This window comes from Epinephelus lanceolatus, chromosome 23 (genome assembly GCF_041903045.1).
Source record: "Epinephelus lanceolatus isolate andai-2023 chromosome 23, ASM4190304v1, whole genome shotgun sequence".
In the NCBI taxonomy this organism is placed as follows: domain Eukaryota; kingdom Metazoa; phylum Chordata; class Actinopteri; order Perciformes; family Serranidae; genus Epinephelus; species Epinephelus lanceolatus.
In genome coordinates this window covers 13,105,143-13,121,620 of record NC_135756.1, presented here as the reverse complement: position 1 = coordinate 13,121,620, position 16,478 = coordinate 13,105,143, and the positions used below count along the sequence as shown (strand labels likewise).

At 42.9% G+C, this 16,478-nt stretch overlaps 1 protein-coding gene across 2 annotated transcripts in view; it reads left to right on the top strand.

Annotated features, from left to right (window-relative positions):
• The window catches only part of prrt4b (proline rich transmembrane protein 4b), a 34,144-nt gene extending 18,505 nt beyond the window's left edge, over nt 1-15,639 (top strand). For both annotated transcript variants that reach the window (XM_033614261.2, XM_033614260.2), the window contains exons 3-4: nt 2,650-2,793; nt 12,901-15,639. In XM_033614261.2, the coding sequence (XP_033470152.2) occupies nt 2,650-2,793; nt 12,901-14,945 (2,189 nt within the window). In that variant the 3' untranslated portion in view covers nt 14,946-15,639. The remainder of the gene's footprint in view (nt 1-2,649; nt 2,794-12,900) is intronic.
• Nucleotides 15,640-16,478: the final 839 nt, after the last annotated feature.

The window sequence follows — 16,478 nt, the reverse complement described above, 5'->3', positions numbered from 1 at the left end:
TCACACCATTATCTTTTCCTGACCCTAACCAAGTGGTTTTTGTGCCTAAACCTAACCAGACCTTAACCACAGGGCATCATGATGATTTCAGAACAATGGGACTTCGGAACAATGGGTTTAATATGGTCGGAACAATGGGCTGTCGGACCAATGGGCAGTTCCTGTTATTCTCATGGCCTAGGAAAGTTCAGTCAATATTTGTGAACAAAAGCTACTCTCTCTCAAAGCCAGAAAAAAGAGAAGCCTCAAACTTGTGATGTTATCAAGTATAAAGTCTGGAGTTGTTCCATAGACAATGAATGGGAGCCTGTCTTATGGACCCCCAGACTGTTTGTTTTCTCTTTTATTCTATTGTATTATTCTCAGTTCTGAAACAAAAAGTGTACTTATATACATCCCCCTGGGTGCTGTCAGTATCATCTAAAACATCCCAATTTATTGTCTATTGAACAGTTCCAGACTTGATGACATCACATATTTGAGCTTTACCACTCCAGTTTTTGGATTTGGGAGAGGGTTGCTCATGTTGCTAATATTTTTGGACTGTCTTAAGCCCAGTTCAGACCAAAGATTTTGGGACGAGACAAAACCGTTTTAGAACGTTGCAATGGTGTGAACTGGCTGTCTGAGCTTGATGGTGTCATGTGCAACTCCACTGGTCAAATCGCCAGCACCCGGATTTAGAGCATAAAGCACGTCACCTGTTTCTACAGCCCAACGGCTTGTAGTGAAGTCAGCCAGTCAACTCAAAATGACCACAGACATTTATTTATACTTATGTGTCGGCTCTATGCTGTAGCCTACGCATAGGGCGTTGTGAGCATTTTTACTTGTGCAGTGGTGTGTCTGTGTCACTCTGCAGTTGCGACATGATTTCTGTGAAGTGCTATATAGCTTTGTTGATCCAAAACACACATTAAACACACATTAAACATGACTTATTACTGACAATTTCAAACACAGCTACACAAATCAGCTTTACTATAAGTCGCGGCGTTCACGGACAAAGCACTTGTCTTTATCTGGACACATTTTCCCCACAAATACAACATGCTAATGTTTTTAGCACAAGCCTATGGCATTTTACATTGTATAAATTAGCCTAGCAGCTAGCAGACTTTTCCTCTACTCATATGAAGCCAGGGACAACAGCAACATTTAACAAAGGTAACGTTTCAAAATTTGGCTCCATTACAACTCACAAGGTTCATCAACAAAACAAACACGTTTTTCAAACATATACAACATGCTAACATTATTAGCACAAGCCTATGGCATTTTACATCATATAAATTAGCTTAGCAAATAGGGGTTTCAGCTTACAAAGATGAGGTCTGTGTCGCCACAACGTGTAGTTACATTTCTGGGAAGGTGCACGTCAGGCTAAGGCGTAGGGTATGGCATTGATTCGTGCCTTGTTTACATTCAGGTTTACTATCATGAAGTTGTCATCTTTATTGCCTTTTGCCCCGCTGCTTTTCAATCAATCAGCTGAATAGCCTGAAACTGTGGACTGTGTATTGTGAGGTGTTCTTTTGTGTAGATGACGCAGGGACACACTTATGAAAACATTTTGCTTCTACTAATCAAAAACTACATGGGGTACCATTAAAATCTTAAGTTTTAAACACAATACAAAAGTAAAAAGCAACACACAAATCAAGAAATATTTGTATATATGGGGCTCAAAATATAACTAAACTGTGGTATGTTGTGTGTTTAGCTGTGTACATGTGTCAGTATTTGTTTCTCATCACTCTTTCCTCCTTTGGCTGAGACATACCCAGCTGTGTCGGAGTCGACAGTGCAATAAAGCAGATTTCACTTTGGAGACTTTTAAAACTTACGATTAACTCGGGAGCTGTGAGCATGACCTAGATTACACTGTACGATTGCGGCTTGCATTGCCTTGTAGCTGTTTTATTTTCTAACTCATTATTCCTCCCACTAGCCTTATGCCTCTGTGTCTTTTATTAATATTAATTCTGAAGCTATAAACTCGCACTGTACCTGCTATCCCCGGCTTCATCACCGAGTCAGCTCATCGGCTTTTCTCCAACAGATTCGCTCGCTGAATATTGTCCCAAATCTCATCTGGTCCATCATTCATTTATAAGTGCCGCACTGTGATGTAAAACACACAAACGCGGTGCAGAGGGCCAACTGTGAACACATATTTTGTGAGTGAAGCAAAGGGAGAAGAGAATAATCATTACTTTATTATTCTGTCTGCCTCTTGCTTTCTTTCTCTGTCTGTGCTCTTTATGAAACGGGTCTGGAGTCTTGATTTGTGATGGACTAGGACGCACACTCACAAACTTACACACATACACATCAGGATGTCAATGTAATTAGACTACAGAGGGCCAGACTACTGCGCTATGGATGACTGGCTACAACTAAGTGGGCGATAGACCGATCCATTTGACAGAACTGGGTTAAGAAATATAGTCCTTCAACGATCTGCAGCGTGAAGTCTCAGATATGCTGCGAGCAGAGGACAGAGAGGGTTAAACTTTCTTTTGGCAGACTCCACATTTGCTAATCTGTTTTCCTCAGACTATTTGGAGCACCAGTGTTGTGTCCTTTATATTGCACTCCTGATCGCTGCAAGATCACTCAGAGGTTAACTTGCATGTGTCTTCCCAGAGCTGCCAGGCAAAGAGGATAAGGAGGCTGAGGAGGCTGAGGAAGGTGTGGTTCCTCCAGCAGACAGTGATAGTGACACCAGGCTGGCAGACGTTTCCACGCCATCCGCTAAGCTGCTAACTGCGTCCCCGCCACAGAGCACAGGTGAGCACACAAATCCCTTGAGGTGTAAACAAACACATTTTGAAAATCCCATCCATTTCAAGCATGTGTTTGCCCCGGCATAGTGTTAGCTGGACTACCAAAAGGACTGCAGGCTGTTTGTTTCATGAGCCGTCCTGTAGCTGTTTGAATGTCTGTCAATCTGTCAGAGGACGAGCAGAAACAATTACCCTGCATCCTTTGCCTGGAGCCACTAATTGCTTCCAACGGGAGGAGAAAACTGCTCGTTCAAGCTGTGATTTTGGAGAACTCCGGAGAACGGAAGAGACAGGGAACAATGCCACTGGATAAACAAATGTGTCTCTCAGATAGATAATCATTGATCCAGTGACAATAGCTGCCTTTAGAAACACACATACAGGTATTGATTATGTACTGGCCAATGACAGCCCAGTAGTTTAGAATGAGTTGCTGCACACGTCAGTTCCAATGAATAAAGTATTACTGTTTAAATGGTTTTAGAATCTATTCATTAAGGCAGGGTGTCAGAGCACTCTTATTATAGGGTTAGAGACCGAATATACAAAAACATTAGAAGGGTTTATCTCTGGGTCTGAGAAAGGCAAGGCACTCTGCACTGCCTTTTTTAAGAATTAAATGCCACTAGTGGGAAAAAAAAGCTTGCTGTGCCTTTTTATTGTTTTTTTTTTTAATTGTTTTTTATTGTTGCCAGGCAACCATGGACTCACCTCCTGATTCTAAGCTTCCAGTGAAATCAATCTACCGTTTATTTATTTATTTATTTCAGCAATTACTATCTAGTTCCTAAAATGCTGAGGCAGGGGGTACTTGCTGTAGCTCTGGTTGAGGATGAGAGGCTGTCAGTAAATAGTTTGTTGGGCACAGGGAATCGGAGATCTGTGTGGGTACATGAGACCCTAAAAAGATGGTGGATCATGGGGAGTACCACAAGTTAGTCCAGGAGCTTCTCCTCCTCCATGACGGCCGTTTCTAGGCATATTTTAGGGATGACTCAAGGGAAGTTTGGCAACCTGCTGTTTATCGTCAGGCCGTATAACTCTGGGTATCCAGCAACTGCTACCACCAGTTTCTCCTCCATTGTTTACCAACTGTTAACTTATTGTCCTGACCACTACTGAAGGCCTGCCTCTCAAATCATCTGATTGGACAATGCGAAAAAAGATGACTAATAAGGAGATGACGTGAGGCACCTTTCCGCTCTGAGTTGAAGTTTTTTCAACTCAAGGAGTTCAGCGTGCGCCGACAAAAATAGCAGGTGCCTAGAGAGCAGAAACACCAGGTGCGTTGCAACGCAAAAACCGTGAGCAAAAAGCTCCATTCTCATTAAAAACAACTCCAAAAAGGTGCCTCCAGCTGCTTTCTGTGTGATCAGGGCCTTCAACCTGCATTCTTTCTAATGGCCAGCAGGGGGCGACTCCACTGGTTCCAAAAGGAAGTCAGATCTGTCTCTGTGCCATCTTTGAGTTTTGAAGTAAACTGTTGAGTGGTCCGGTGGATTTTTTTGTGTGTGGATTAAGACGAAGGTGATGATTAGAACGTTAAGCTATGGCTACACTCAGCCCCAAGCTCAGTGGCTCCTACTGATGACATTAAACCTTATAAACTGCTTTCAAATAGCTTTCATTTCTACAAACAATACTCAAATAGGAGGAAAAGGTACTTTGGTTGGGGTCTACCGCCAGTGGTGGATTAATGCACAGTTGGTGCTCTGGTGAGTGCTGGCAACAGAGTGTTTTATGTGGGACTGACTCAAAATAAACTACACTGCACATGTTTATGATATGAATGGTTCATCAGTGAACCAATTGTTCTATTCATTGATGCGTTGTTATTAGTTTTTGGGAAACAATGGAGCTCTGTGGCTCTGAACAATAAGCTTTATCAGGCTTTTGCTACACAGCCAATAAATGTTGGCAGGATCAATTCTTTGTTGTCTTATTGTCTCTTTGTGGGAGTTACTAACTATAAGAAAAATACAGTGTCATCAGAGTTACCCCTAAGCAAGTAAAATCTAGAATAACATCAATATATAGATCATGAACTTGACTTCTGGTGTTATATGTTTAGTAAAAGACTCACTTTTAGCCCAGTTCACAGGAGCAGATGTAACCCACATTACCTTGCCCAGAATAGCAGATGTTGTCAAGTGATTTTCAAAAATAGAGCTGTCAAATGTGCCACTCGCTGATGATGGGGCGCTACAGGGCTCTCTATCTTGGTGTGTCACAAGTGAGTGAGTGAAACAATAATGTTGGTCGTGTGTCTGTCTGCCATTTGAATGTGTCCTGCCTAAAGCCAAAAAGCTGCTGCTGCTGCTGCACATAAACAAATTTACGGTTATCATACAAGCCCCCTCCGTTTGCTTTAATGGACCCACAGCAGGTGATTTAGCATTAAGTGCAAGTGTTCAGGAAACAGATAAACCCTCAGCCGCACATTTCCCAACACACTACCGGCTCCTCCTCAGTATGCATGATCTAACTTCTCCACGTGCTCCTACTAAATTGCTTTTTCTGAGGTGAGCCAAATTGAAAATGAAGGCAATCAGATGAAAACTACACGGCGCTCTCGGTTTCATGATGCAAAATCAACACACAGCCAATTAAAAATGAGCGTGTGGGGTTGTTGGCCATTTAACACCAGAGGAATCCCTCACCTTTATTACCTCGGCCGGTCTGCAGATTAAGGTGCCTTAGGTGAGACCTTTCAAGATTTACTGGGAAAACCCAAAGAAATTAAGACATAAATAAAGCCTTTGTGCACTAATAGCACCTCCACTGAGACCTAAATGAAACCACTTCTCACAATAAATGATCTCTGAAACGATCTGTGTAATGTGGGTTTGCTGATTTTCAGAAAATCAGCGATCATTTATCTTGTAGACTGTGTGCTATTGGTCTGTGTTAATAATTAAGTGAATCATCTTATTAAGACAGCTCTAGGATCTTAGCTTCTTTTGATTTATGTTGAATGTTCCATCAAATATTCCAAGTAATTGTCACTTAGTAGCTGCAGGCATTATGGAAAAAAGGGCTACATGTAGAGTATTGCCATGTACATCAAAATCAAAATTTAAAGCCATGCTGTGGTAGCCTAGCATGCTAGGAATGGCAGTGTATTGGTTGGTCCACCTTTTTTTTCAGACTGAAATATCTCCACAACTATTGCATGAATTGATGAAACATTTTGTACGGACATTTATGTTTCTCAATTGACTTGTAAAACCCTGACATTTCCCATACTGCTATCATCCAGTGGTGCCCCCAAAGCATGGTTTGACTAAAATGAACAATGACAGCAATATAGTCCACGATGAGCAGCGCTAAAATCAGCCTGCGTAGTTGTCCCTCCATTGTGACATTAGAAAGTGTCACATTTATCTTGCAAGTGTACTCTTCTTCAACGTTTTGTTTACTTCCTGGATTTTTCCCACATGGAAATTCTGACCAATCAAGAGCAGCTTTCTCGAGCAAGGCATTTGATCTGGTCCACTTGTAAATGCTGCCATGAGAACACGAACCAACTCTAGGTGATTATACAACTTTGTAACAAAATTAGTCCCTGATTCAGACCAAAGCAACAAACTCTATAGGTCTGAAAGCACCCCAAGGCATCCACTGGTACCAACCATGTCATGCTAGCTTGTTAGGAAGAGGGCTTGGAAATAACACTCCAAAGTGGCATGGCCATTTTCAAATTTCCCTCTTACCTCAAGATATCTGAATGAAAATGAGTTTTATGTGTATTCTTGAGTCTCCAGTTTACAGACATGCCCACTTAATGCTAGTTTCACACAGTGTTTTGCAAAGACTATGCAGTCTTTTGCATGCAGTATTAAAGTATTATATATGCCTATTCTACCCTATTTAAAGGAACAATGCCTCGCCTAATGTCATGTTCACACTGGGCGAAAATTAAACAATTTGCGTGAGTGAATTACATGTAAAGTTAATGTAAAGCTGCAATTAGGCACAAATTCCTGGTGGACAACACAATGGATGCGATGCAAATGACGTGAAATACGCAAATTAAGCCACAGAAATGAAGTTTCTGTAGCATGATTTCGTGTCATACGCTTATTGGCGACAGTTAAAAAATCGGAACTTCAGCGACTGATTCGTTCCGCGATTGCCAATTAGCACCGAGATCCTCCGGGTGTGTTTGACACCCAGGACGTACTGGCGGAAGTTCATTCATCAGTTCAGCAATTTCACGCACGTATGACATGAGTTATTTGCACGTATGAAGCGAGTCAACCTTAAATATTTGAGCATTCAAACTTGCGTTTGGTGTGAACACAACATAACACGTGCAGATACATAGGCGAATATTTTGGTGATGACGCAGGGGACAATAATTAGGACATGTGCATTTGCCCCCCTGAAACTGAAGGACTGAGGACTTTTATTTTGACAAAATTAAAGACCATTTTAACATTTAACATTTTAACTTGCTAGCTTCAATAATTTGTTGTTTTTTTTTTAAATGCAAAACTAATGACATTTCTATTATTCCTGGTTGCAATTTGTGTTTTATGCTAATCTGCAAATGTTAGCATGCTAACATACTAAGATGATGTTTAGCCTGTTGTATGCTACCATGCAAGTGTAAACATTTAGCTCACAACACTGCTATGCCAAATTCCACAATCCACTCTATTAAAGCTCCAGAGAGGTATATCTTTCTCTTTAGTTGCTGAATGCTCCACAGTGTTTACCGGCTAATCACAAACTGTGTCTGCCTGCTGTTTGTTGCTGAGCAGTCAGTGGAAAGTCAGTGGAATTTAAATTTTAATTCTTTAAAGGATGACATTCAGACATTGTTAGTAGTTAAAATGAGCCCTCAGTTGGTGTCCACAGTTTAAGTTTAGGCTCTGTCTATTATAGATGTGTCTACTATCCCTAGCATGGGAGACTTGTTCCCACAGGAATGTGTCAGATGACCAAGCAGCATACAGTGGAACGTAACGCTCTGATCTATCCTTGTACTGTAGCCATCACATTCCAAACCCTGTCCAGGCCGCTCGGCCTGCCCCGGCAGCTCAGATGTGACATTTATCGACATGAGCATCACGTTTTCCACTCGGCCTGACTGGCATCCAAGTCATCACCATCGCCCTGGAAAGTAAACAAATGGACGGACGAGTCATTGGCATAACACTGCACTGAATCCCACCTACTTTATCAGTGGCCCCCACATTCAGAATGCCTGCAGCTTTGTGTTTGTTTTACAATGCAGCCACATTTCCCACACTGCTCCTGTCTGTTTTGATAGGATGACACTGTCAGTGCAGTCATACAGTGCAGGTGGACTAACTTTCAACAAGATTAAATGGAGCTCCTCTTTTTCTGACATTCTGTACTGTTTCATATGGAGTGGTCACATTATTGTCAGTGTTGTGCTAAAGTAATGATTGCTGTTATCATTGCTTAATCTATTGATTATTAGCCATGCTTGTGGCACAACACTAGGGCCGGCAATGTCGGTCAGTCAAACGCTTTGGTCCAGGCTGAAATATCTCACACTACTGGATGGATTACCCTGACATTTGTTACAGATTTCAGTGGTTCCCAGAAGATAAATCCTAATGACTTTGGTGATCCACTGACTTTTCTGCTAGTGCTACCATGAGGTTGACATTTATGATTTTGAGAGAAGTCTCAACTAGTTGCTGGTTTGTCATAAAATATGGTGCAGATTTTCGTCCTGGTTTAGCTGTACTTTGTATTTAGTGCTTATTGGCAAAATTAGCATGCTAACACCTGTAACTAAGATGGTGACAGTGCTAAATAATGCCTGCTTAGTGTCCATAATTGTATTACTATACATATATATGAATACATCCATGTAAACATCAGTATGTTGGCATTTTCACTATGAGCATTTTGCTATGCTAGTGTTAGCATTTGGCTTAAAGTATAGCCTTACACAGCCACGAGCGTAGCTGTACACTCTTATTTTAAGCATAATTCATTCAGTTAGATTCAACTATTTAGTCCATAACATGCCAAAAAGAGTGAAAAAATATCTGCTGCAAATAAAGTTCTTGCTTGTTTGGTCTTGTACTCAATTTACAGCAATACAGAACAAAAGTGTAAATTTGCCATCTAGAACCAACAAATATGTAATTTTGAATTCATAAATCTTTTTCTGTTATTTGTCTAATTTGATTACTCAAAAAAATGTTTCAGGACTACTCACATTTTTAAAAATGTATAGTTTAAGGTCTAGTGCATGGATGTATTAGGGACCGTACACATGCTGCAAGCTCAAATTCATTGTTTTCAATGTAGATGCGTGGCAGGTGTGCTTAAAGAGCAATGCTGCTGCGGTGCGCATGTGTTCCTGAGCACCTATTTTTCAGGGTGCAACAGCCCTGAGATAAACTGAGTTCAACTTTTGGAATGCAGCAGCACGCACTGCATGTCAGGTGACGAGGAACAATCAGTCACAGCCGACAGATATTTCTTCCTTCATCTGTGAATATCAGTCCGTGTTAAATACACAAAAGTTGATCATGTTAGTGCAGGGCTACCGAGAGTTTTACATCTGTCCCATAGACAACAGGTCTACACACTTATAAACAGCGCCTGGAAGATCAGCTCTGCACTCAGGATTTCAGATCAGTAGGCTGTATGGTGCTTCTTAAGGTTGTGTAGTAACCTCAGCTGCAACCTGCCGCCAAGCTCTTGAAAGTTGGCATACAAAAAAAAAGCACAATAGTAGTGCCTAGCGCTTGACCTCGCGTCAGGTGGTTAAAGACACCACATGTGCACAGTCCTTTAAGAGATGTTGCTCAGTTGGTGCATGAAGCAAAAAAAGTTGTTTTTCTGTGTGCATCCGCATCACTGGGTCCATAGAGCAGGCGCACTAGAGTCTTACGGCCTGCACCCAAGTGGCTGACTTACAGTTTAGCGCTCTGCTAAATGGATTCAATCTCAACAGTGGCAGTGAAAGTCATTTCGCGGTGGGTTGTGACGTAAAAAAAAAAATGTATCACTGACTTAAAGACATCTCTTTCCCAACGTAGGTCTATAGGAAAAATTCTTTTTGGACCCGGTAGCATCACGTTACGGACCCTGGAAAGTGCAGTACCACTGTTTGGCCACTACGAAAGTTGGCTTCATCTTGGTGGTCTTCCTGGGGGTGTGGTCTACTGTGTAGGATTTGGTGGCATCTAGTGGTGAGGTTGCAGATTGCAAGCAACTGAAACTTTTCCTGTGTGCCAAGCGTCTAGGAGAACTACGGTGGCTGATGTGAAAACATGAAAGGCCCCATCTAGAGCCAGTTTTTTGTTTATCCATTCTGGGCTACTGTAGAAACATGACTCTTTGGAAGAGGACCTACTCTGTAAGTAGATATAAACAGTTATTTCTGAAGTTACAAAAACACAACTATTCTTAGTTTCTGGTGATGATACACTAAACATAAAACATAACTGTGATTAGCCTATTATATTCCCCTTGTGTCTATATATCCCCCTAAATCTACACACAGGGTTTTTAATGTTCCAGACACCTCAGATGTGCTTCTAAATCAGCCACTGTGTTTATAGTTCAGTCATTCTCTCCTGGCAAATTAAACATCAATATGGAACAGGATGTTTAGTCCAGTTGCTTAATGTCTGCTCTGCTTGTACTTTCCTGGCAGAACAGCAGCAGTGTGTGAATGTGTGGCACATGTGCTGACTGATGTTCACACATCTGGCCAATTCTCTTCTCTGCTGCCATATTTGCTCTTAACAATATCGTCCAGCGCGACACTAATGGATCATTATGAGAATGATTCACGAGGGAGCTATCTCAACAGCATTTCACTTTTTGCTATTAAAGATTCGGCAGGGTTTAATTATGAAAACAGTCCATCAGTGCAAAAGCAAAGCCTCGTGAAAACTCATCCATCCTTGTTTTTTCCCTCCTGTTGACGACGTGATTAAGCTTCAATAGACAGCTCAGGATGTCTGAAATAAATCTGCAGTGTCGTGCTACAGTAAAAGATGCACCAGCATCTGGCAGCATGGTCATATTTCCTCCAGCCTGACGTTTTCATCACAACCTGGGACGGTGATTCAGCTCTGGGGTCTGGAGATGTACAAGGAAAAATGATAAAGACTTTGTCAACAACAGGCAGACAGCAGGGCAATGCTGAAGCTCATTCTAAAGCACTTCTGAAAATCCTCCGCCACTCTTAGGGATCTGAGGCGGGAAAAAGAGCAAGGCTTTGTTCACCAGGGGTACTTGAGTATAGCAAAGTGTCAACAGCACATATACATGCAAATGCACCGGCAGACACTCCAACATGAGCACTCATAGACACATATTGTACAAGAAACACATTAATATGAATCCAAGTGAAAGGGCTTCAGGCTGTTTGCATCCCAGTTAATGTTAGAGTGCTAAAAGCAGACACACACTGTCAACCATCTCCCTGCAGAGCTGCAGACCTACACATGCTAAACATAATGGAAGCAGCAGCTGCCATGCATTGGATCCATACAACTTAGGGGAGGGGGAAGCAACAGAAGCAGAAAACATAAAGCATGGGAAGAGACTTGTAAAAATCGGGGCAGTCTACGAGAACTGAACACTGTCCCAGTTTAAAAATAACAAACCCACCTATGGGAGTTTCCCCTTTTTGAAGGCGGGTGTTGAAGGGAAATCATAAACAAAAGAGCGAATTGAGGAACCAGGACAGGGTGGGATGGGAAACGCAAGGATACAACCCATAAAAGTACATTAAAAGACAGATGAGAAAGACTTGAAACAAAAAAACCAAACCACACAGATTCCACTTTTAGTTTTACATCGGAAACGAAGTAGACATCTTCAATCTATACGTAAAGATTTCAGGGTTTTGTGGTGCTGATGTCTGCACATTTAAGTTCTCAAACTGGCACATAACATTACCACCCGATATAATGTATTCCCCAGGCATCACTGGACATATTTAAACCCCTTTTCTTTTCGCTGTTTTACGACAATGCTTTTTGGCTTGATTTACCGTCATTTTTACTCAAGAAATAAACCCTCTAATCTCGCACAGAAATTACAGCAATATCATTTATGAGCAACCACTTCGCTAAACCAGCCTGCTGTGTGATTTACTGCGCCGTCAGTTTATCAAGTTCATTTGTCCCCGCCGTCTCTGTGGGTCCATTACAGCACCTGGCTCTTTATGGAGGAGTGATTGTCTCTGATATGCAGCAAAATGACAGATGAGCCTGCATGTGTGCGGCTGATGGAGATGCAGTTGGAAGCTGCCTCTCCTCTGCTGCCTCTTTAAGGGTTTGGAGCTGCCATCATTAGTCTGAAGGTTTCGCTGTGTTCTTTTCTGTGGTGGAAAGATTGCATGTGCGTGGTTCTGTTTTATGGAAAAGAACAAGCTCTGTGATGTGAAGCTCAGTGATGTGGAGTCCAGGAGGCGGACAGAGTGTTTGTCTTGTTGCCAATCTGTGAAGCGTTATGCAGTGTGAAGTGACTTGTTCCATTCAAGCCATCCTCCAGTGACTGAACTACCTAAACACGTACGGGCGCAGATGAGCTCTGCAGGCGTCTCCGTAATGTTCACGCAAACACATCTACACATGGATACTCCTTAATTTCCGAAGCTAAACCATTTCCTTTGCAGTGCTAAAACACGTCTAACACAATCATAATTAACTGCATGGAAACTCCAGATGGCTTATGTAATGCAAGAGAAGCTGGCTCTGTGGTTCTGAGTGGGCTGATCTCTAACTCACACACACACACACACACACACGCCTCTGATTTGGGCCCAGCTCAGTTTGAAGTTGCCTTCCTACAAGCTTTTAAACAGGATTAGCACATTAGGAGGAAAGCACACTTTTACCATTATGGATCTGAGCCAATTTGTTCTCTGGCTCAGATAGTTTGAATGTTGATTAAATGCTTCAGTGTATCCTCATGAATGGACGATTATTATGCTTTTAAGTGAATTAAAAGTAGACGTTTACAGCTGTTGCCTTCTCCAAGTTTTGGATTTTCTTGTTCTCTTACTTTTCAGTGACTCATTCAAACATTAATCTTATTTTTCCTGCCAGCTATTTAAAGACAATTTGATCAAACTGAATTTGTACTCTCTTTCCAGGCATTCCCACGAAAATGCCCCGTATTCCTGTGTACACAGAAGATTGGATGCCCAACTTTGTGGACAGTGACGCCACCTTCCTTCCAGACTGCAATAAAGAGCGCTCCGGGATCTGCAACCTTTCCGACACTTGGGACTCCACGACAGCCTCGGACGTCAAGCCCACACAAAACACCACTGCCCCAAACCAATCAGTCAACCCCTTCCTGATCCCGGCTCCACCCATGTTGGTGCCGCTGTACACCGACTGGAACAGTGCCATGGCAGCGTGGGGCCTGGCCTGGGAGGCACACGTTTATGGCGCTGGTTGCGTCTTTGCGATGCTAACGCTAGCCTCGGCGCTTAATCTGCTCTGTTTGCCTCTACGATGCCCATCCGGATGTGGCTACTTTGCCCTGGTCAGCCTGTTTCTACTAGCTGCTGGTTGCACCAGGTCGTTCTCACTCCTGTATGATGCCTATGGCCACCAGGACCGCCTGCCCTCCACAGAGGCCTCGCTGATACTTTATGAAGCACCGTTTCCCTGCTTGACTGCAGCTTTTGGACTGGTTTTCCTTCTCCTCTCCATGCGCTCAAGAATGCAGCTCTCCTACTCAGCTTTCCAGAGACCGTGTTTCCTGGCCTGCCTGGTTGTCCTGCACTTTGGTGCTGCATTCGGACCGGTGACGTTACTGAAGTTCTACCAGCAAAAGCCTCCCCTTTGCCTCTTCCTTTCCCTCATCTCCCGTGGAGCCTTCGTAGCACTGGCCACGTTTCTGTCTGCTGCCTATTTTGTGTTCTACATCTACGTGCGGGCAGATTCGAAGCACATCTACCACCTGAACAACACGTCTCCAACACCTGCTGAGCGCTACAACCGCTGTCCCTTTGCTGAGAGCCGGGACTGGGACCGTGCAGCTGTAACCGTTTGTATTTCAGCATTGTTTTGTTTAGCATGTGCAGGACTGCAGTTATATGCAATGCTCAATGCTATGGGCATTGCAGGTGGAGAGGAGGTGTTCCACCCTTGGCCCTGGTGGGCTTTTCAGTTCAGCTGCAGACTGTGTGAGCTCGGGGTTTGTCTCACTTTAGCCTTGGTGGTTGCGCAGCCAGTCTACTGCTCTGACCACCTCCCAGATGCAGGGAGCTGCTGGACTGAACTGTTGGCGTCCAAGTCACCCATCCTGCCTGGGAGCTACCAGTGGAGCCTGAGCCAGCAAGAGAAGCTTGCAATCGTTGATACCGTTGGGCTGGGGGAGACGGAGAGCCTACCTCTTTATACTCTAGTGGATGAGAGGCTTGGTAGCAGTCTGAACGGTCTGGACCTTCTCTACCACAGCAACCGGGCCTTGGCATACCGAGACCTGGATTTGGATTTGGACTTGCATGGTTCAGTAAAACCAGAGGACGGAGGAGGCGGCGAGCCCTCAGGTGGATCCTCGTTTACCAGTGACTCCACCACAGACCTGCGCCCACCATCACCCATCAACCTGCGTCGCAGCATCGACGAGGCACTCTTTAGCGAGGCCCTCTTTCCCATGAGCCTCTTTAGCCCCACTCGGCCAATCCGCTGCAGTGATCTATCCATAAACAACCACTGTGCACTTCCCAGCAACGGCTTCTGTGATCCCCTCACAACTGATCCTGGCCTTTATCGGACCTCTTCCTGTGTGGAGATGGCCTCTCTACCCCCGCCCCCTTCGGCCCAATCTCAAGGAGACACTGTTGCTCAACCATCTCCCTCACTGTCCTCTTCCTCCAGCAACTCATCTCCTGAACGCTGGAGGGGCAGCTCCTCCTCCTGTTCCCTCTACCGAGAGTCTTTCGGAGGCTCCTCGCTGGTCCTCTGCCCGAGCCCGGAGAGACATGCTCAGCAGCTTCTCCAGCAAGGGGGGACGGGCCACGCCGACCCACAGAGGCACTATCAAACACTGGGTGCGGCCTCACAGGAGAGCCTGGACCTGGACATGTCGTCCGAGGCAGACCGATCAGTGCAGGAGGAGTTCATCAGTGTTTGCAGACAAATCGATGCTTTGAGCATCTGCAGTGAGACTATTGATTTATGAAAGGACAGTCTGGTCAAACAAGGGTTGCTCAGAGAACCTATTAAGGAAAATGTCAGAGGGGTGACTGTCCAGGGTTTTGGTAGTGCATGGTAGCTTTTGCATTCACCATGAAAGACCTTTAGCTGCCAACAAAGTTTTTGGAGGTTTGATGAGCTTTCTTATGTGGTCATTAGTGAATGTTTATGAGGGTCTAAGTGCCAAGAATGTCAAAAGCCAAAAGGTAATTTGTAACTTTTACATGTTTGATAAAGGTTGGCGAAGTTTGATACAGTCAGAAGACATTTTACTGAGTGGGGATCAGAATTTATTTGTACAAATGATTTATTGCATTCCAACATTCCAATAGATAGTACTGTGACTAAAATTAAGCACTTATTAAATACTACTGAAGTCATATGCTTTCAAACTCAGAATATCACTGTCATTAAAGCTCATGTTGGATAAGAGGGATTAAAATTACGTTTGTCAAACTATAAAAGCTCCATACCAACATGCCGCACATCTTACCTGCAGTAATGGTGCAGCAGTGCCCTCTACTGGTGAAACGCACACTATGTTATCCTCCTACATTTATCACCAATGGACTGTGCTTCTACATACACTGACAGCATCTTCTATGACCGGCTTACTAATTTATTTATGTTCAAACATAACTTTGCTCAACATATTGTTTAATAAAGTTTGTTTTATAACATCCGGCTTCTTTTATTTGAGGTTCAAGGTGACTCCACAGTCATGGGCAGATTATGAGACAGTTCAGATGATGGGTACAGACATGCAAAGGGCCCGCCCACCTCTCCTACACAAGCAGGGTGTCTGCATATATAACTAACTTGAATTTAAGACGTTTTTAATTCCATCTTATATAAAATTTAGGACCAAATCTGCAATGGAAATACACATTATATATACTCTTTGTTATAGTACTCTTTCCAAGATACTCAGGTCAAAATGAACAGTAGAGAAAAATGACAACAATTGGGTGAGTTCAAGTTTAATGTAAAAAAAATAACCAAATCTTGCTGCTGTCAAAAATGCTATTTATTATTGCAGTTCTTTGGTCTGTCCAATGATTCTAAACTGTGACGGCAGAAATGTGACTGAAAATATTTAAGACATTAAAGACTTTTTAAGGACCTGTAGACGCCCTGACAAGAGCAAGACACACAGACTTTGTGGTGATTTTGAATCTAATTCCATTCTTGAGAATTGGGACAAATCACATCTAACCTTATAAAAAAAAAAAACCCTCAAAATTATAACTTATCAACACACTGGGGTGAAACATTATTTTTTAAAGGTTTTAATATTATGAAATAAAATTCAATCAATTAAAAAACGTGTCAAAGCTGCCTTCAAAATCTAAAACTAACACTACGTACTTTTTAGTATTGGTGTTAAAATGTTCTGCTATAATCATTTTGTTTTACAATATATATTTTTGGTGAAAATGTCAGCCCTTTAATGATGTGTCCCAGATCTTTATCAACTCTTAAGATTTTTAACAAAAACATAATTTAATCAGGTGTAAAA